The 21,222-nt window shown below is 33.4% G+C and overlaps 1 protein-coding gene across 1 annotated transcript in view; it reads left to right on the top strand.

Annotated features, from left to right (window-relative positions):
* Positions 1 to 21,222, top strand: part of PAN3 (poly(A) specific ribonuclease subunit PAN3) — a 163,974-nt gene that overhangs the window by 37,954 nt on the left and 104,798 nt on the right. The window contains exons 2-4 of the mRNA XM_044668282.1: positions 1,032 to 1,153; positions 7,235 to 7,301; positions 8,869 to 8,939. Of these exons, the coding sequence (XP_044524217.1) occupies positions 1,032 to 1,153; positions 7,235 to 7,301; positions 8,869 to 8,939 (260 nt within the window). The remainder of the gene's footprint in view (positions 1 to 1,031; positions 1,154 to 7,234; positions 7,302 to 8,868; positions 8,940 to 21,222) is intronic.

The raw sequence follows: 21,222 nt of genomic DNA, 5'->3' as shown, positions 1-21,222 counted from the left end.
AGAAAAATATGAGGTGTGACTATAAAGTACTGAAACAAAATTTCTGGGGAGGTTTATGTTTAGCTAAAAACTTTCTGATATGTTTCAGTTTGTATCGTTACTCAGTCATTATGCTAGTAGTAGTTGTGAATGTATGTGGATGTTATTTTGTGTCAACATAAAAATAAGGTACTTTTCTTTGGAGCTAAGAATTTATATCAAATAATTGTGGGAAACCAAATGAATCTGAAAGTATCCTTGAACCTGGTGATGAAACTTGCTATCTTTCAAATGACCTGAAATAAACTGCAGTATCAATCTCAAACTGATAACAGTATAAAACTCTCATCATGGGAAACTTATCTTTGAGACATTTAAATGCGAAAATCATAAAGGACAATACTATTATATGATATCAGTGACATTTTTCATACAGAACTTACTCTATAATGCAAAGTATTCCATCTTATGTAGAAAATTTTTTCCCTTTTAAGGGAGCCGCTATAAAAGAAAAAAAGATTGGACTATGATGCAATGATTAGTGTTGTTAGCATCACAGTGTTCCACGTAGTGTGATATCTGCAGTGATATCTGTGAAAATTCTTAATTAAAAAAAAAATTATCCCTCTCCTTTATTGTCCCCTTTGTTCACCACACTTGGCTCTGAATTTCTTTGGATTGTTTTCAAAAATCCAATCTACCACCAAAGAAAGATTTACTCACCACCGAGGATTTTAAAAAGAGCTCTCACTGGCTCTGAAGACAGTTCTAAGCGAAGAGTTCTTACAAGTCTAGGAGGAGAGATTGCTTCGCTGGAATAAGTGTTTTGTTCCCCAGGGTGACTACTTTGAAGGGGACAACGTTTATCTAGTTGTGTAAGTTCTGGTTACATTTATTTAAAAAACGTCTTTCCTTTATAGTCACACCTCATGTTGCCATTCAAATGAAATATTTCATGTTATTTTCTTATTTAAGGACAGGGAAATTATATTAGTTTTGTTCTGTAAATGAAAACATTTAAAGACTGATTTTTAAATTTTTTTTTATTTCAGTTCCTGGAATAGATGGAGGTGCTTTAACTGATAGTGCTCTCACAGATTCCTATTTCAGCACCAGCTTTATTGGAGTCAATGGATTTGGAAGTCCTGGAGAAAACAAGTTTCCTATGATGCAGGTAATATTAGCAAGAATTTATTATAATTCTAGTAGTTGAGCTATAGTTTATGTTAGTGGTCATTTAACTGCCTGAGAGTAGTTTTCAGTTATGCTTTAGGTCAGAGGAGAAAAGGATCTGCATTGTTAGATCATTCTGTTCTTAGGTAGATGTAGTAACTGTGGTAGCACTACATGTATTGCCTACCCAAACAACAACAGCTGCTTTTAAAAAAATAGGTTAAATTGTATTAAATTGAATGTAAAGTCAGTTTTAGAGAGGGAGAAAATGTTTTTAAAAATCAGTAGCCTGAGAGTGATCAAGCACATGCATCCATCATTTATTTATTCATTTATTTAAGGGCCCTTACCTTCCATCTTGGAATCAGTAGTGTATTGGTTCCAAGGCAGAAGAGTGGCAAGGGCTAGGCAATGGGGGTTAAGTGATTTGCCCAGGGTCACACAGCCAGGAAGTGTTTAAGTACAGATTTGAACCCAGGGCCTCTTATCTCTGAGCCTGGCTCTCAATCCACCGAGACACCCAACTGCCCCCCCCCCCCCCCCCCATGCCTGTAAATAGATATGAGTCTTAGTTTCCTCGTTTATTAAATGAAGTTAATACTTCTACTTACCATGGAGAATTATTTATGTGAGCACAATGTAAATGTATAGTATAGTTCTTATTTATACCTCCCCCTCCCCCACGGAGATGGATATCTTTATGAGTTCTTGTTTCTACTAATGCAAAATAGCAACACTAACATGTTTTTCCATCCTGCTCAGTTTTCTCCTTGTCTTTCTGGGATACTTGTATAGAGATTTCACCTACACAGAAAGCTGGTGCCCATCCTATGGTTTTTTGAGCATCTCGGAGTAGAGATAACCTGTTCTGGATGCCACTTCTTGATAGCATGCCTCTTTTAGCCATTTCGTTTTTCAGTCTGGATGGTTAGATTCTTTTTGTTTTATTGTGGCTTTTCACCAAGGAGACTGGTTAACTTAATTTTCTGGGGATTTAGTACTATCAGTATGGTCTCATTGCTGATTAAGTATATTTGGAGAACCTTACAAATAACAGGGAGTCTTTCTTTTATTACCATGTATTTGTGTATATATTTTTTGTTTTGTTCATTATATAACAAAAGGAAGCTGTGTTTTTAAGGGAGTAAGGGCAGTTCACATATGTGTATGTATGCACACATTTTATTAGCTATCTAGAATTATATTCTTTTGAGTCACTGTAATATACTAGAAAGAGCACAGGACTTAAGAGATAGGACAGTCTCAGATTTGAATACTGTTTCTGATAGTTTTTGTTTTATTTTCATTTTATTTATTTAAAAAACCCTTACCCTCTGTTTTAGAATCAGAGAATCAATACTATGTATTGGTTCTAAGGCAGAAGAGTGATAAGGGCTTGGCAATGGGGGTCAAGTGATTTGTCTAAGAGTAACACAACTAGGAAGTGTCAGATCAGATTTGAACCAAGGACTCCTGTCTCTGGCCTGGCTCTTATTCCACTGAGGCATGCAGCTGCCCCCTCTGATAGTTTTATTAATGATGCTGTAGGAATGAGTTAGGGATAGAGTAACACAATGTAGTATATGCTTTTACATTAAGCAAAACTATCTGTCTAAGCAGGCAAAAACTTATACAAAATATATCTTAAAACTCTTAATTGAAACAGTTGCAAAACAAAAATTTCCTTATGCTAAACCTTATACTAATACAGAAAACAAAAACTGTCTACAGAAAACTGAAAACTAAGTATTTTCTCCTAAAAATCCTATCTTTATAACTTTTAACTATACACATATTTTACAGATATGTAAAAAAATAATTTCTGTACAAATTTACAAATATATACAATTGTTGGCAAGTCACTTCTCCATAGATGAGTTTTCTCATCTATTTCAACTATCATCATTTCTTTATAGTATTTTTACTGGATCATTGTCCTAGCAGTCATGTACAAATGCTCAGATATTGTTTTGCCCAAAGCTTACCTTCCTTAGAAGCAGACTTCATAAGATTTCCATTTTGCAGATCCATGACTTTCTCATCAACAAGAAGACAATGAGGAAGGCACTTAATAAATGCTTGTTGCTTTGACTTTACTTGATGGGAAGTAAGAAAACTTTGAAGAGAAATATCTCTCAAGTTCCTCATTTTATGTACCTTTTATAAAAGGGATAGCATAGGTAGCTGGACCTTAGTTTGAAAAATGGTAGTTATTACTACAGTGCTAATTCTGTTGTTCTTATGATTTTCAGTGTTTATCCACTTTAGTTTTATAATATATAAATCCTCATTTACAAAATATTTCATTTTAATGTGTCACAGTATGAGAAATCCTATGTGTGTGTTTTTTTAAACCCTTACCTTCTGTTGTAGAATTGGTATTATGTGTATGTTACAAGGCAAAAGAGTGGTTAAGGGCCAAGCAATTGTGATTAAGTGACTTGTCTAGGGTCACACGTCTAAGGAAGTGTCTGGGGTCAATTTCGAACTTAGGACCTCCCCGTCTCCATTCCTGGCTCTCTATTCACTGAACCACATACCTGGTGTTTACAACACCAATTCTAGGTGTATATACTAATATTTTTCACTGGCTTATTGTTCTCCTGTCTGGTTAATTTGACTTATTCCAAATAATAAAGAAAAATATAAAAAACAATATCTAGGAGATATCTGAAAGATCTTTGGATGAATAGCAGGTTATGCTTTCTTTTGAGCCTCTCTCCTACTTCCTCAGTTGTATTGCTACCTAGTATAAGTTGTCAGATTTGTAAAGAAAGGTTTTGTCCATTATGATACCTTTATGTATCTTTTTTTTTACAAAGAAAAATGATCTTATTTTTAAGTAGACTAAGAAGCCATTTCTCAATATCCAGGTATCATCAAAAGTAACTGCAGTAGATAATCTTATATGGTGTCAAACTTATTTTCCTAAATTGAGATGACTTAAAGATTAATATGCTTCTAGAACTGGTTTCACATTCCTGACAGAAGTTATATGTCACTAGATTCTTCTAGCCTGACAAACCTGTTTGTTTGTAGGGGTCCCAACCTAGAGGTGTTGGTGATCACATTGTCTGTCCTATATATTTTGAACTTGCCAGAACTTCTTGATGGGTGAAGAGCTGATAGGGAAAGGTAATTTTAATCAATAAGAATAATTCCACAACAGATATGAGAGATATGACAGATGCTTATTATGTAACATGAAGTTTCTCTGTTTACATTGAAAGTCTCTCAAAATCACAGCTAAGGAAATTTTAGACAATAAAGACATATTTTAGACCTTATCAAAATATCAAATATGTAAAGAGTAATCTAATGATTCCCTTTATTTTATTTTTTAATTTTTTAAAATAAACCGTTACCTTCTGTTTTGAACCAATACTATGTATGGTAAGGGCTAGGCAATGGGGGTTCAAGTGATGCCCAGGGTCACACAGCTAGGAAGTGTCTGAGGTCAGATTTGAACTCAGGCCCTCCCATCTCTGGGACTGGCTCTCAATCCACTGAGCCACCCAGTTGCCCCCTAATGATTTCCTTTAGAAAGCCAACTCGGAAACCTGTATTATACCAAGTTTTTATAAATTTAATTCTTCTCAGTTACATTTTAAAGTTATGTTGTATTTCTCAGGACTGTATTCCCCACATAACTGAATTTAACAGTACATTATTGTTAAATTCATTTATGTATAAAAGGGCTATGTAATTTGTATAATGGCTATAGTTCATTTAATTCTATTATATATAGAAGTGTTTTCTAAGGAAATTAAGAACATAGGATCATAGTTTTAGAACTGGAAGGCACCAAATTGATTTTTTGGCTAACCCCTTTATTCTAGGGACTTGCCAGAAATCATAAATGTCAAAGCTAAGCTAAGCTTTGAATTCCATTCCTCTCACTGCAAATCCACTTCTCTTTCCATTATATTGCAGTACCTCTGTGAATAAGATGACGGGCATGTTAAAAGTTTCATATACTCTTGACTCTGTCAAGCACTAATTTTTGACTAATTGTTCATTTGATGGGAAATTAATATTTTAAATTCTTAAGGCTTTTTGCTAACCTTGGTTTAGATTACTAAATATATTTTTAAATGATTAAATTTCCTTTAAAAATAAACTATTGAGTTCAAATCCGGCCTCAGCCACTTCCCAGCTGTGTGACCCTGGGCAAGTCACTTGACCCCCATTGCCCACCCTTACCACTCTTCCACCTATGAGACAATACACCGAAAGTTAAGGGTTTAAAAAAAAAATAAACTATTGATTCTGACTACCTATACTACTTCTTTTCCCCATGCAGTTAGTATGGAAAAATAGATGTGCTTTTTTTTAATGTGCTTTTTGCTTTATATCAGTAAGTTATCTCTTAAATAGCACAGGCTTACCTTTCTGTGTGATGCAAGGCATCTGATATCTCAGTTGCCAAGAAAATGCCATTTGGTTAAGTAAAATTATAATTTCTCTAAAAATGTACAAGTAGGGGACAGCTGGGTGGCTCAGTGGATTGAAAGCCAGACCCAAAGATGGGAGATCCTGGGTTCAAATCTGTCCTCAGACATTTCCTAGCAGTGTGACCCTGGACAAGTCACTTGACCCCCATTGCCTAGTCCTTATTGTTTTTCTGCCTTAGAACTAATACACAGTAGTGATTCCAAGTAATCAGGTTTCTTGAGCTAAAGTTCTAAAATGAAAGTATATTTTATGAATTAATGGTGAGTACTGGCTAAGTCCTCCTCAATAGGCAATGCTTGGTAAATAGGCAGTTGTATGCTTTATGTCTTTGAAATGTTTTAAGATATTTTAGCCCAATTGCTTTCTTTTTCTTTTTTTAATTTATCACACTTTTGGGGGAGAATTTATAAATTTCTGTTCACATTATTTTAAATTAGAGTGTGTTTAGTCTGAAAAAAGTTGGAAACATTTTGAAATGATGTTTCATAGTTCTTAAGCTGGAAAACAGTTATAGTGAAGATATTGCTGATATGCTTTCTTGAATTGCTTCCTTGATATAATCCAGTTAATTTGAGTTTAATGATCTTTGGGAGGGCAACACATTTTGAGGGGAGGGAATGATAAAATTTCCTTATGTACATTTATGAGGGAGATTTAGACTTTAGCATGTTTCTTGGCAGAACGGCTTAATTCTATAGTGCTGTTTATAATGATCTATACACATCAGTATGTGCCTATACAGTGTAGTGGGAAGGGCAAGCAGGAGCTTGCAATCATCCACAGTGTAGCAGAATATATGATGTGTTGTGGCTTTCTGTGGAATGAATCACTTGCTAATGAAGAACTCTATAGAAGGTCTAGATATTTTAGAGGCAGTTTATTATGTGGAACGCTGTTGGAGTGTATGATGCACAGTGAATATATTTCACTACTCATATATCGTGATATATATTCATATATGAGGCTCAGTTGAAGGAACTGGGGAAGTTTATAGAAAAGATGACTTGAGGGAATATTGAAAGCTGTTTCATTTCTAGTGTTTGAAGGGTCCTTATGTGGAAGAGAAATTAAATTTGTCCTGTTTGTCCCAGGAGGGTAGAACTAAGAATCAAGGATGGAAAATGACAAATAAGCACAAAAGCTCATTTAGACAAGAAAATTTTCTTAATAATTAGAGCTTAGAGGTCTTCAGGCATGATCACTTGTTGAGTATTGTGTTTAGTATAGGTTGGAATAGATGGCTGAGTTTTCTTTCAACTCAAAGATTCTGTGAAGCTTTGATTCATACTTAGGATCCCATAGACCCATGAATAAATGGGAAGATAAAAAGGTCAGTTACTTAACCAATTGTCTGGTTATTTGGACAAAGATAGAAAAAATAAAAATAGAATTACTATTCAGGCACTTATTAGCTATTCACTCATTGTGGTGGGCATTAGAAGAATGGAAGATAGGAATATATTTGTGGAAAATTGCAAGTTCCGTATCTGTTTTATGATGAAAAATAACTGAATATATTATTGTCTATTGCTGACTCAATTGACTTATTATAACTTTCTTATATACCCTTGTTCTTCAGTTCTGCACACCCTTTCTTTTATAAAGTCCTTTATCTGTTATTTTTCAGAGGATGTCTAATAGCAGCAGTTCCCCAAGCCTTCTTAATGACAGTGCCAAGCCATATGCCAGCCATGGTAAGATCTGAAATTTTTTAAAGGATGTTCAATAATATTAATATCTAAACTCTAATGCTGCATTCCTAAATCAGGAAAAAAGGTAAAAATTCTTGTATTAACTTTTCCCAATATTATCTGTGTTGAATAATTCAGGATTTTTAAAAAAAATTGCCTTGGATTATATTTTGAAGTCAAACAACTGATAAGATTTTAAATTTTCTACTTGATTTTTTCCTATTTCAGTAGGAGAAATAACTCCATTAAATGTTGAATAAGATGCTAAGTCATTAGGTTGTAACTTTGAAATATTAAAACCATATGTTAGTAAATAGTAGGTAAATAAGATTTGATAGCCATTTAATTTTATATAACAGCTGGGTTATTAAAAATTATAATATACTTTTTAGTTACCATTTTTGGGGCAACATTCAGCTAAAGAAGATTAGAATTTTTGACTAGGAAAACTTAATGATTTTATGTGGACAATTCTTTGAAATATCTAGATTTTGATGTAGAGGAGGAAAAGCCGTATGATAGATTTAATAAAGTACTGACTCTGGAGTCATGAGAACCTGAGTTTAAATTTTGTTTGTGATCATTACTGCCTGTGACCTTGGATTAGTCACTCAAAACTCCCTATGCCTAGGTTTCCTCATCTATCAAATGTAAAAGGTTGGAGGTTCCTTCTACCTTTAGGTCTATTTCCTGTGATCTGATATTTGTCTCTTTAATTGGCTCAGTTCTTACCTTTTCAGTATGGAAATTAAATATGATGATTGTAAAACAGAGGGAAATATAAATTAGCTTATATAAAATATATAGTCTAAATTCTAGGACATCTCAGAAAAACATGGCTAGGAATTAAATAGCACAGTCTATAAAAATAGCCTTGTAGTTTACCCTAAAATTTGTTTTGGGGACAGCTAGGTGGCTCAGTGGATTGAGAGCCAGACCTAGAGATAGGAGGTCTTGAGTTCAAATTTGCCCTCAGACACTTCCTAGATATGTGACTCTGGGCAAGTCACTTAATCCCCATTGTCTTGACCTTACTTGAAACTAATACACAGTATTGGTTCTAAGATGGAAGGTGAGGGTTTTTAAAAAATTGTTTTATCAATTAAAATTACCTTTGTTCCTTCAACATTTATCAGTATCATTCCTTCTTTCTTTTTAATCCTGCTTGCCATATCATTTAGTTAAAAGGATAAAAAGCCTTTGCCTACTTTGCCTTTAGTGCCTTTCCCTCAGGCAAATATTTCTGTGAAACCTAAAAATGAAATTACTATTTATAAGCATATATCTTTGAAATCATTTATATATTTAATTTTTCTTTAGGTATTGAAGTACATATATATTCATGTTTATGTAATTGTTAAGACATTAGATTAGAAGCCAGTTTAATTCAATATAGAATTAGCACAAATATCCCAAAATATAAAATTTAATTTGTATGATTTTGGTTATGAGTGTGTATCTTTTTTTCTGCCTGTGGTAGGCACTTCTTGAAAAATTTAGGGTTACAGTTTTGTATGTAGTACTCTAAAGGGAAAATATAGAAACTTTATTAATGTTACTTACTTTCCAGATCCTTTAGGTTCACCTGGTTCATCCTTGTTTAATGACTTTGGTGCCCTCAGCATCTCTCAGAGGAGAAAGGTAGGTTATTTTTAGATCTTGATGTAAAATATTTTATAACTGTTTGGTGAGGTTGTACTTACTGGCTTTTCTTTAAAAATAAGAGAAAGATACTTCCTGGAATGCACTGTTGCTCCCTTTTCCTTACCATTCACATCTTTTGTATTTGTGGAGTTTCCTTTGATTTGTTTGCATGGGATAGATAAACTGTGGCATGTTGGGACAAAATTTTTGCTGCTTTTTTACATGTGTGACCCTTTTGTTAATTTTATCATATGTTCTGTTCTATGGCTTAGTATATGATTTGTTCATACTGAAATGACCTTTTTTTCTATTAATAGAAGCTTTTCTAAGTATATTCTTTTGACCATTATTCATGACTATTTTGCTTTTAATTTTAATGATACTCTTTTAAAATTACACTCCTGAGACTACTGAATAACTATTACAGCATAAAGAACCTAAAATATTTTGTATCTTTAAGCACATAAAGTAACATTGTGTTTTTTAAGCCATTTAGAATTATTTTAGAACTAAGAATATTTAAATTTCAGTTTGGATGTCTCAATAGAGCACTATGAAAGCACTAAGTTTGTTGTACTAGTTATTTGGAAGTGTTAATTTTTTAAAAAATAGAATTCAAAGATTTTATGTTTTTCTTCACATTTAATTCTTAGTAAAAGCTTTTATATTTTTAATAAAGGAATGAATGAGAATGAATTAGCCTTTTGGTTTTATTCTCTTTATCATGTGGTATATAAAAATGGCTAGAAATGCTTTTGGAAATGAATGGATCAGGGTTCCAAAAAGAAGGAAAAAGTGTGAAGACTTTAGAAAAACAGACTTTTTGAAGTGCTTAGGATCTTATGGTTTAAAAATCTGGATCACCTAGTCTTTCCAGAATTTCTTTTTCCCAGCTCTATAGAGACAAATCATAGTGGTACCTTACTGGCAGCTTTATATGTTAATTAGAAAGAGTCAAGTACCAGAAAGAAAGTGCAAAACAAAAGCTGCCAAATACCTCAAATATTAGGTGATTCACAACGTGTGCACACTGGATGGATGTTACCTAAAGGAGTCTTTCAGTGAGAGCCTTCTTCACTCTTGACCTGACAGTTAAAACGTTTTGTTAACTGTTTTTTTTGCTAGCAGATTAAAAGTAGAAAAGAAAGAAAAGGAGAACACCTTCAAATAGTTCTACTGAGAAGCATGAGAAGCAGACAGCCCAACAAGGGAGGACTGAGAAGCTATAAAAATCAAACATAAGAAATAAAACAAGCAGTGAAGGGCCATTTAGTATTTACTGTAAATATTCTTATATATCCCACTGGAGCCTAAGGGCATCATTTTTGTTAGGGCATATTATATAATATGTGATAGACTAATGACAACCTTGATTTATCAAAAAAAAGTTTAAATTTTACTTTAAGAAGCAGAGAAGAATATAATTTCAAAATTCATATGAGGAATATAAAAGAATATAGAAAGAGATGTGAAGTATTGTGAAGTAAAAAAAGAAACAAGATAAGCAAATAAACATTTGAGTCCTGGGATCAATGTGGAAACAGACTAGAAGGAAACTTAGAAGAAGCTGTTATAGATGTCTGTATTGAAATTTATTTTAAAAATTGAGTTATACATACAAGTTTGTTTTTGTTGTTTAAAGTTCAGGTTAAAATTATTACTTTTAAAAATCTACCTAAATTGTTCAAAATAAAGTTTGATATTTGAAGGGCCAAACTTGGCCAGAGGGCTTTACATATTTGGAATCCTTAATTTTATGATTGACTTAGTCCTCAATGACATTGATGACTGAAGCTTATTGGTGTGTTGTAGAGTATGACAGGGTCTCAGAACTGTGCAGAAGCCAAAAAGGAAAATGAACCTGAAAAGTGGAAAACATTAATCCATTGCCAAGAAAAAGTAATACAAATTGACAGAATTGTTTAAGGTTAATTTCATTTTTAAAAGTTATAAATGAAAGATAGCATGATACAATAGACGCCTGTTATAGTCCCACCACCAGCACAGATCTACTGACAATGTGACCCTGGCCAAGTCACAAACCTTTCAGTGCTCTAGGTAGCTGTCTGAGATCGTAAAGAGCCCAGAGGGCACTGACCTGTATCTCTATAGGGGATTTCCTGACCTGAGAGTGATAATTCCTGGCCTTATCCCAATTCCTTGATTTAAAAAATAATTTATGAGGTACAGTTCACCAAAAAAGATGCCTAGAAAACATTCTTAGCCTCCTAGAATTAGAGATCACAAAGCTGAGAGAGATGAGTTAATCCACCTCCCCTTAATTTACAGCTGGAGAAATTGAAAGTCAGAGATTAAGTGATTTACCCAGGGTCCAGAGGAAAACCCAGCATTGGAACTTGGATCACCCGACCTCCAGTTCAAATGTTTTTCCCCTGCCCATGCTGACCTCTTCAGTTATATAAACCAAAAGATGAGGAATAATGATTATATTTCACCAGCTTGATAGAGATGAAAGGCTGATAACTAGGAAAAAGGACAATTTTTTTTTTCACCTAAGCATAACAGTGAATAGTTATGCATAGCAAATATCACTTATGTGAGGGTAGGAAGCCAAGTTAGGATAGAGAACTAGTCTTTTTAAAAAAAATTTTAGGGGTAGCTGGGTAGCTCAGTGGAGTGAGAGTCAGGCCTAGAGACAGGAGGTCCTAGGTTCAAATCCGGCCTCAGCCACTTCCCAGCTGTGTGACCCTGGGCAAGTCACTTGACCCCCATTGCCCACCCTTACCAATCTTCCACCTATGAGACAATACACCGAAGTACAAGGGTTTAAAAAATGTTTTTAAACCCTTACCTTTTGTCTTAGAATCTATACTATCAAGAGTGATAAGAGCTAGGCAGTTGGGGGTTAAGATAACAGTCATACAACTAGGAAGTGTCTGAAACCAGTTTTGAATCTAGGTTCTCCCAAATCCAGGCCTGGCACTCTTATCTGTTGAGCTATCTAGCTGCCCCTAGAGAACTATTCTTAAGAAAGTAATATTTTAAGTTAGGGTAAGTTTATGGTATCCAGTTATTACAGAACCACTAATTATAAGTTTTGAGAAAACAAGCTCTTATAAATTGGAAAAGGGAAAATGTCCTTGATCCCTTATCCTTTAGTTTCTAACTTAAAGACGTTAAGGAGTCAGTTTTCTATCACCTAAAAGAATACAAGGTGCATGGAGATTGGTCATTCAGCTTAGTTTTGAGGAAAAATTATGCCAAACCAATTTCCCTTCTTTGTATGATAAGTACAGCCAGGAAAAGTGGTTAATGGAATGAGTTCAGTATATTATTATTAATAATCTTATTGGTTTCAAAAAAATAGCAATATGGTTTCTATCCTCACTGGAACTTGGGAACTCCTATAGAAAGACTATAAAAATACTTAAAAGTGCAAATTAATGCGGAGTATTAGGTAGAAGAGTGAGAGGAATTCCATTTGGAAAGATTCATGAAGTTTGGTTTTGAAGGTGAAAAATGTAGATTGATAAGTGAGATCTATAAGAAGTATGATTGTGAGAACTTTAGTAGGACATTGACTTTTTTATTATTTGAGAATTTCCTTAACAAGTTTTCTATTAAAAATTCTCCCTAAGTCCTGGTTTTAAAACTTGGATAATGTATCCAGATTTCTTGAAAAAATACCTTAGCATTGCTAGGGATTCCCTTAAGATTATGACTCAGACATGTTTTAATTTGATTTATCCTATCTTCTTTAGGCTTCATTACAATATTGCTTTAAGAATTAGAGTTTGGGGATCTAAAAAAGTGTATAGGAGGGTTAAAAGCTAAATAAAAAATTTAAAGTAACCCCAAACCACACTCTTGTTGTCTGGGTCAGGTCCAAGATGAATATACACCCCCCCCCCCCCCAATATACAGCAGGTATCCAAATATGTGTATGTATGTGTGTTTGGAAGGGTATCCTTCAGGCTTTAGTATCTGGCGTAGAATTATATTTATTTAATTGATTTAGGGAATTGAAATTATGCTTTATTTCTAGATGTTTGTTTTATTCAGTTGAGTGCTGTGGCTAAGATGTATAAAGCCAGGAGGATTCTTTAAAGACTTAACAAAAAACTTAACAGCAGCAAAAAGGAACCTAACAAAGAATACTAAAAACAAACAAAAAAGAACAGTTTGTCAGAAATTATTAGACATTCGAGGTTAAATATTGCATTTTATTGTTAAAAACAAACAACGCGGATATAGAATTGATGAAAAGTCTTAAGTACCCACTATTGTAAGAGATGAGGAAGTCCCTTTGAACTGCAAAGAGTTTTGAAATATTGATACCTTAGTTAAGAATACATGAAAATTAAGATCCTTTCTTAAAAGTTGATGTTTAAAAAAAAGAATTGCTACAACAAAATCCAAATCACATGAAGCATTGTTTTACCTCATATGATTTTATTGCTTCTGCTGTTTGCATGTATACAACAAAGCACTATCTTATCCCAGATTCGTTTAGTTCATGACATCAAAGGTATAGAGTTGACTTTAGGAAAGTTCCTCTTTTCTATTAAAGTAAGAAAGTATATAGTGATAACTTATTTTGTTGGTTGGTTACTCTTTTATGAGAATGTCTAAGTCAGTATGTTACTTCAACTAGGCATTACAGTGCTCATAATTTGATTTCTACTTGTGTAATTAAAGTTTTTATCCCTGCTAACAGGATTTGGGGCATTGATAAACAGAGCTGTTTTTTAACTGGGTAAGGAGGCAAACCTTTGAAAACATATTACATAAAGATTTTAAACTAATGCCTGAAGTTATAGATATACCAAGGTCAGTCTTCAGCACAGCTATGCTTTAAACCTTTTAGATTTACTTACCCTCAGATAGGCGGCAGTCAAATCAAAAAGTGGTTTTATCTTTACCTTCCTAGAGGACCTCTTATTCTCTTGGCAGGAGAGGACTAATTAAACTCTGGTACTAGAAAGCTATCATTGGGAGTAAATGGTGGGAGAGGAAGGTGGATGTGGATGAATTTAGAAATATGTTTAGTTATTAACAAAGGTATCTTTATGAGACTTCTTCCCTCCGGTTTCTTCATCCTTAGTAAGGTTAAGTTTACCTCTTCCTTTCCCTTAACTTTAGCAGCTCCCTTCTTCTCCCTTTGCTTAAAGGTTATTTAAAATGTTAAAAGTTAGTATTTGATAGTATTTTTCTCCAGGAATATATCCCCTTTGTGCCTTCTATATTGTTTTTACTTCTAAATAATGAAATTTTTGATGTAGTATACTGTTGAGTCATAGTCTCTTTGTTAATAGAAGTAGACTTGTATAAGACATTTAAAAAACTAGAAATGATATTGAGATGTACTTACAGAATTATAGCATACTGGGAAATTATGTAGCTGAGAAATAATCTTTCCTATGTCCTGGACAAGTCTGTTTTTATAGAATATTATGTCATAAGTGTGAGCTGTACACTTGAAAGGATAAAGAAAAAATTGAAGAACAAAAAATAAACATTATTAAAATTATAGAAGATAGTGCCTATAAGGAAAACTTTTAAAAATTTGTAATTGGTTGGAGAAGAGAAAGCAAATAGAGCAGCTTTTGCTGTTATTAAGCATATGTGTAATTATGAGTTGTTTACAGTTATTCATCTTTATAATTGATTAAACTAAAGAAAATAAATATACTTTTTTAAAAACTGACATTTATATAGCATGTTAAAGTTTGTGAAGTTCTTTGGCCTAAATCTAATCTCTTAGCCCAGTGAAGTAGGTGCTACAAGTACAGGCATTATATGCATTATTCAGATGAGGAAACAATCTCAGGTTAAGTGGCTTTACCTCCTCATAGTTTACAATGTAAACTTTACATAGAGTTAAAATTTACATTTGAACATAGAGCTTCTTCTTCAAGTCCAGCCCTTTTCCACTGTTAATATAACAAAGTAAAACTAACTGATTCATGAAGAGTTTAATTGTTAACCTTAGCCAAATTAACATTAATGAACAAACATTTAGTAGGAGCCAAATGTTCCCAGGCACTGTGCTAGCCACTGCAGATACAAATTAAAAAATGAGTCAGTTCTTGCCCTCAAGAGGCTTATATTAATTTCCGAGGTTGATTTAAGTATTGAATTATGTAAATTATAAAATCATCTTTTGAAACATTTGTAAAATTGAAGACTCCAAGTCTTGCATATTTTAAGCATTTATGTATCTGGACACAACTAGGTTAGATGGTCTTTTTTGGTTCCATGCTTCTAATTTTGAAATCATGCATCATAACATAAACTATTTTTAAATTTTAATTCTGTTTTATGGCCCCAAAGAAGATATATGGAAAAACATCACTCCTCTGGAGAAGTTGCCATCCATTGGCAGTATACTGGAGACAACTCTTATCCCTTCTTAAGAGCTGATTATAAAATCCTCAGTGAGAGCATTTATACTTTAGAAATCAACAAACACTGTGAATTAGGATTTATTTTATTGTTTCCTTTGTTTTGACTTAAAAAATAGTAGGGAAAAAGTTAATGCAGATTAAGTTTAGAGACGGTGATTTGTGTTGTAAAAAAAAAAAAACTAAACCTTATCTTTTTTCTTAGAATTGATACTAAGTATTTGTTCCAAGGCAAATGAATGGTAAGGGTTAAGCATTTGGGGTTAAGTGACTTGCCCAGGGTCACAGAGGAAGTGTCTGAAGCCAGATATGATATTAGGACCTCCTCCATCTCCAGGCCTGGCTCTCAATCCACTGAACAATCTAGTTATTTCCTCCCCACCCCACCCCCCCTTTTTTTTTTTGAGAAGCTGGTTGTTAAACTTTTGCCAGCACACTCTGTCCATGGGTATGACACTCTCTATATAAAGGTAAAATTTTTTGATATGGTGATCAGTTTTGCTGACATTTAAAAATCTTTTCCCTATTTTTATTTATTTTTTAATATCTTTTTTTATGAGGGATGGTTCTTTGTGAGGGTGAAGGGGAAGATATGTCAGGGAAAATTTGGGCAGTCTAAAAACTATACATAAATAAATATAATATATAAGTATATAAATAAAATCTGCATTAAAGAGGTCACATTTAGCAAAAAGTAAGGATTTGCATATTACTTAGAAGAGAAAATAAAATAAAGTTCTAATTCTAGTTAGCTGAGTCTCCTTATGTTTTATTTTTGCTAAAGAGCTAACTACCAAAGGTAAAGGTAAAGGTATGGTTAATATCGGATATATCAATTCATTTGGCTTGTGAATAGTGCTAAAAATGCTAACCAACATCAGTAGTCGATCTCGGCATGGTTCTTCAGTTTTACTTTGAGGTATGGTCATAGAGTGAACCAATAATTCTAGCTTTGTCTTATAATTGCATGCTGTTGGTAACAAGGGGGGCCAGGTGAGAAAAAGTATCATTACATGAAGAAAGCAACTAAAGACATTTGACTATGTCTTCGTGATGTTAGTTTTATATTATTCTCCAGATGTATGATGTATAAAATCCCACAGTTCCCTTATATGTAAAATTAAGTGACCTTTGAGGCTTTTTTCTAGTTCTAGAATTGTGATTTTATGATCCCCCCAAAAGGAGAACTTAATTTTACAACAAAAAACAAAAAACTCTAGGTTAGATTCTATTTTAACAGATACTGAAAAAAAATCAGAGTTGTTTCATTAAATTTTAATTATAGTCAGTTCAATTATAGTTGTCACACATTACTACAGTGTTGAGAAAGGGTGATTATTTATGTTTTTATAGTTCAAAGAAATGCTCTATTGTTGGCCATATTTGTAAACACTTGCAGCTTCATAGAATCTTTTTGATAGTTTGGATACTGAATCACTAGTCTGGATGAAATATTTGTATTCTGAACATAGTGATATTGCAGAATTAACTTTTAGAATTGGAGAGTTCACAGGAGATCATCTCATCCATCTCTCAACAGAAATGTGAATCTTCTACAACAGCTTCATTTGATCATATTCAATGATTAGACAGTCACTACCTTCCACAGCAGCTCATTTTACTTTCTGGCATTTGCAATAGGAATTTTTTCTTTCTGTTGAGCCAAAAAAAAAAAAAATCAGCCTGCTATTATTTCCACCCATTGGTCCTAGTTACCCTCTCAGACCAAGCAGAGCAGTGCTTAACTTTTTTTTCCCTTGTAATAGTCCTTCCCTCATTTGAAAATAGCTGTTATTTCTTCTCTAAGACTTCTTGTTGAACTGAACATCCTTACTTCCTTCAGTGAATAGTCTCATGGTCTATATCTATGTCTTTTATTACAATTATCCCTGAGATCTGGCTATTTTGCAGTCTCCTTGACCTTATTTGCTACTCTATGTCGCTTCATCTGGTGAAGGCCTCCATCCCTTAACTATATTTATGAATATATACCTTACTGAAATCTCCCTTCCTCAACTCCACAGTGCTATTTACCTCTTGCTGCTCTTCCCATCTCCACTTGGGCTCATTATTACTTGGCTGTGCCAGTGTCCTTATTCTAGTACTCATTTGTCCAGCTCTTCTAGCTTTCTATTCATGTTGGAACCCTCAGAATTAGTTTATTTTAGTGTTGCAGAATGAACAAATAGCAAAATAAAATGCCCCTTTTGTTAAATTGATTGCTGTATCAAAATGAGATTTATGCATTTAGTAACTTAACAAAATTTGTTGAAACAAAATTAATACAAGGACACAAAAGTCTTGCTAAGCAGAACTGAGCATTAAAAATCTTTTTACCATTGTTAAAACAGGATTTTACCTCTTTATTGGAGCCCATTTTTATCATACTTGAATGAGAATGGAGAAGCAATATGGGGTAATAGATATCAGGCAAGTCTTAGAATCAGAAAGACCTGTATTTAAATCTTAACCGACTCTGACTATGAACTTGAGCAACTCATTTTATATCTTGGCAACTCTAATAGCACTCTATTTTGGTATAGAGTTGGATCTTGCTTCTTATAACCCCATTTGTGGCTTTCACTAGAGTGATTTGCCATTTCCTTCTTGAGTTCATTTACAGATGAGGAAATTGAGGCAAACAGGGTTAAGTGACTTGCCCAAGGTCACACAGCTAATAAGTGTCTGAGGCCAGATTTGAACACAAGATGATGAATCTTCCTGACTCCAGCTCTGGTTCTCCATCCACTGCATCACCTGGCTGCCTGAAGATAGTTGTATCTTTAGTTTCTGAATACTATTTCACCTTTATTTTCTAGTGCTGCTGTGGGAGAATGAGTGCTAGATTACTGCAACCCAGTAAAGATAGCAACTGACATGTTTTATGAACTGGGCTTTTGTAATTTTATTGTCAATTAAAGGGGTGAATCAATAAGTTTTGATTTAAAAAAAACTGGATCATATGATCAGTTTTAGATGTTATAGGAAGAGGATCTTAGAGGCTATTTGATCCAAATTCCTAATTTTATAGTTGAGGAAAATTAGTCCAAATTTAGCTGTTATATAAGCAGCAGAGCCAGAATTTGAACCCATATCCTCTGTATCCATATCTAATACCCTTTTCAGTATGCTACTTTGCCTTCTCTCCTGTTAAATGTCCAAAAACTTGTTAGAATGAAGTTAGAAGCAAAATTAGAAAAATGGAATTAAGATTATATTTTTAGAATTTGTATCAGTTCTTTTTGATTTGTATTTAAGTTGAAAGAGAGGCTACTCCTCTGTGAATAGGAACTTTTTATGCCAAACATAACAAATAAGAATTAGTAATAATGAGTTTAGTTTTTTATATGATCAGAAATTTATCATCAGGTTCACCATGGGGTAATACATTTTTTGGATGCAGACTTTTGAAGATCGTCTATTGAGAGTGATGGTAGTTTGCATCACTGGAAGGACCAACCACACTGAAGAAATCACACGTTAAAAATATTAAGTATTTATTTGGTATGTTTATTTTTTGGTATAGTCTTAAATTTTGTCAAAGTTTAAAGGTTAAAAATAAATTTGATTAAGGAGAAAATTTATAATTGTTGTGAAATATGAGAAGAATTCTTGCTTCCATGAGATCCTGTGTATAAATTCACAAACTAGTTTATAGGACACTTAACTGTGATAGTGTTTTTAACTGTCAGTATGAATATGGTAATAAGTATAATTTTGATGAAATGATTTAAGCTCTATAGTTGGGTTGTAGGTTAAAAGCTAGACTTGACATTTTTCATTTTACTCTTTTCTCTTGAAATAGAAGCTGACTGTGAACCCAACCATAATTTAAATGACAGAGTCACAGAATTTCAGAGTTGGAAAGGATCTCAGAAGCCACCTAATCCAACCTTCTGCAGCCTACTTGACAAGTGGTCATCTAGCTTTTGCTTTAAGACCTCTAAGAGAGGGAACCTCCTGTTTCCTGAAGCAGCCCATTCCATTTATGAATAGTTCTGTTAGGAAGTTTTTTTCCTGACATCAAGCCTAAATTGCCTCTTTGCAACTTCCACATGTTGGTCTTCTTTCTATCTTCTGGGACCAAACAGAACAAATCTTATCCACTAACAATTTTTAAAATGGATTCTTAGAACATTTATCACACATAATGATAATGTTTTTGTTGTTGTTGATTTTTTTTTTTTGGTCATGTCATTTCTCCTGGATGACAAACTAAGTTGTTTTGCCTTTTCTATGATGGGAGAAAAACTCCCCACAAAATACTAAGTTTCCCCAGTTAGTGGTATGCACTGCTATTTGCTATATTGGATTTAGTCTTCTTTTAAATTCTTACTGATGAATGAATGAAAAAGCATTTATTAAGCATGTTAATTGTATGCCATTTGGAAATGCAGATACCAAAGAGACAATTTTTGCCCTCAGAGAGTTTGCATTCTCATAGAGAAACACAGTAGAGGTAGGGAGGATGTTCTGGTTTGGAAAATCACAAGTGTGATGAGTGGAGCCATAGGGCAATAGTTTCTTTCCAGAAGCAATGATAGTGTTGATATAGTATCTAGAGAAAGAGGTGAAAGGTGAGAAGTGGAGAGGATGTAGAGGTATGGCAGGAAAACATCTATTATACATGGTTTGATTCATTAGTTTGCCTTTGATATAGGATAAGCCCTCACCAGTCAAGATAGCATATCCTCAGGGTGGGAGCTAGAGGTATGATTGGAGAAGGTGTAATAATAGAACTGTCTATCTACAGAAATTAATGACTATAGACCATGCCTGCAAAGGTTGTAATAAGAAAGTAGGCTCTGACTTCTCTACAAAACCCGATTTAAAATTTAGTGATATTACTTCCCTACCCCTAGCTCCCACCATAAGCCATTATTAAGGTGAATTATAAAGTTTGTGATAACAAGTTTAAAATTCATTTGTAATGTGAAGGGAAAATCATAAAGGTATGGATTAAAATTTAATCATATGCTTATCTGAAAATTTTTCCTTTATTAATTAGCCAGTGCCTCAGGTATTGGATTTGTTTTGATCCTGACATACAGAACTGTATAAAAATCTTATGTTCTACATTAAAGCAGACTGGATAATGAGACAAATCTAATTTCCCAAAAACTGAGTTATAAAGTGATTTCAGTGATTACAGATAATCTCATCAAACTCATAAAGGATTTAAAACTTTGTGTTTCATTTGTTAAAATATAGATGGATAGCTTATGTTATAATATGCCATTAAGGCCATTAAAAATACTTGACATGCATATGTGTGTGTTAAATGAAGAAATTGTCACTTCTATATTAAATTTCATTACATTTAGATATTATGGAGCATATGATTCTGTGTTTTAAGCAGTAGGTGACTTTATACCTCTTACAAATTATAATTCTTGGTTACAACAAAGTATCTTAAAAATGGAATTGGAATTTGAAGTATTTCTTTTTTATTCAAATTGTAATTAACATGCAATTTATGTTGTTGATAGAGATATACTGCTGCCAATGTTTTCTTGTGTTTCAGATTGCTCTGTTGAAATTTGTAGTGATTAATCATTAGCTTAAAAAAAATTCTATATTCAGACTTTACAGTTTTATGGGTGGGGAATGTAAGGGATGGTATCAGGTGGGGTTCATATTGTGAAATTAATCCACAAGTGCCTTACTGATGGTAGTTCATTATCTTGGTCTCTCTCTGCTCCTGTTATCTCCAGCCAATCCAGTTGGATTTAGGAAGGTAGGCAGTATAAAGGAATTAACAGCTGTCAATCAGATCAGATGTAGTGTGCTAAAATTATATTATAGAACCTAGAATGGATTCTTCTAATATTCTCAACATATTTTCTCTGATTATGATATGTAAAAATTTTATATTAGTTGTCTTTTGGTTTAACATGTATGGGGTTGCTTTTTCT

This window comes from Gracilinanus agilis, chromosome 3, assembly GCF_016433145.1.
Source record: "Gracilinanus agilis isolate LMUSP501 chromosome 3, AgileGrace, whole genome shotgun sequence".
NCBI lineage: Eukaryota > Metazoa > Chordata > Mammalia > Didelphimorphia > Didelphidae > Gracilinanus > Gracilinanus agilis.
The sequence above is the reverse complement of the archived record's forward strand: the minus strand, read 5'-3'. Positions and strand labels throughout refer to the sequence as shown.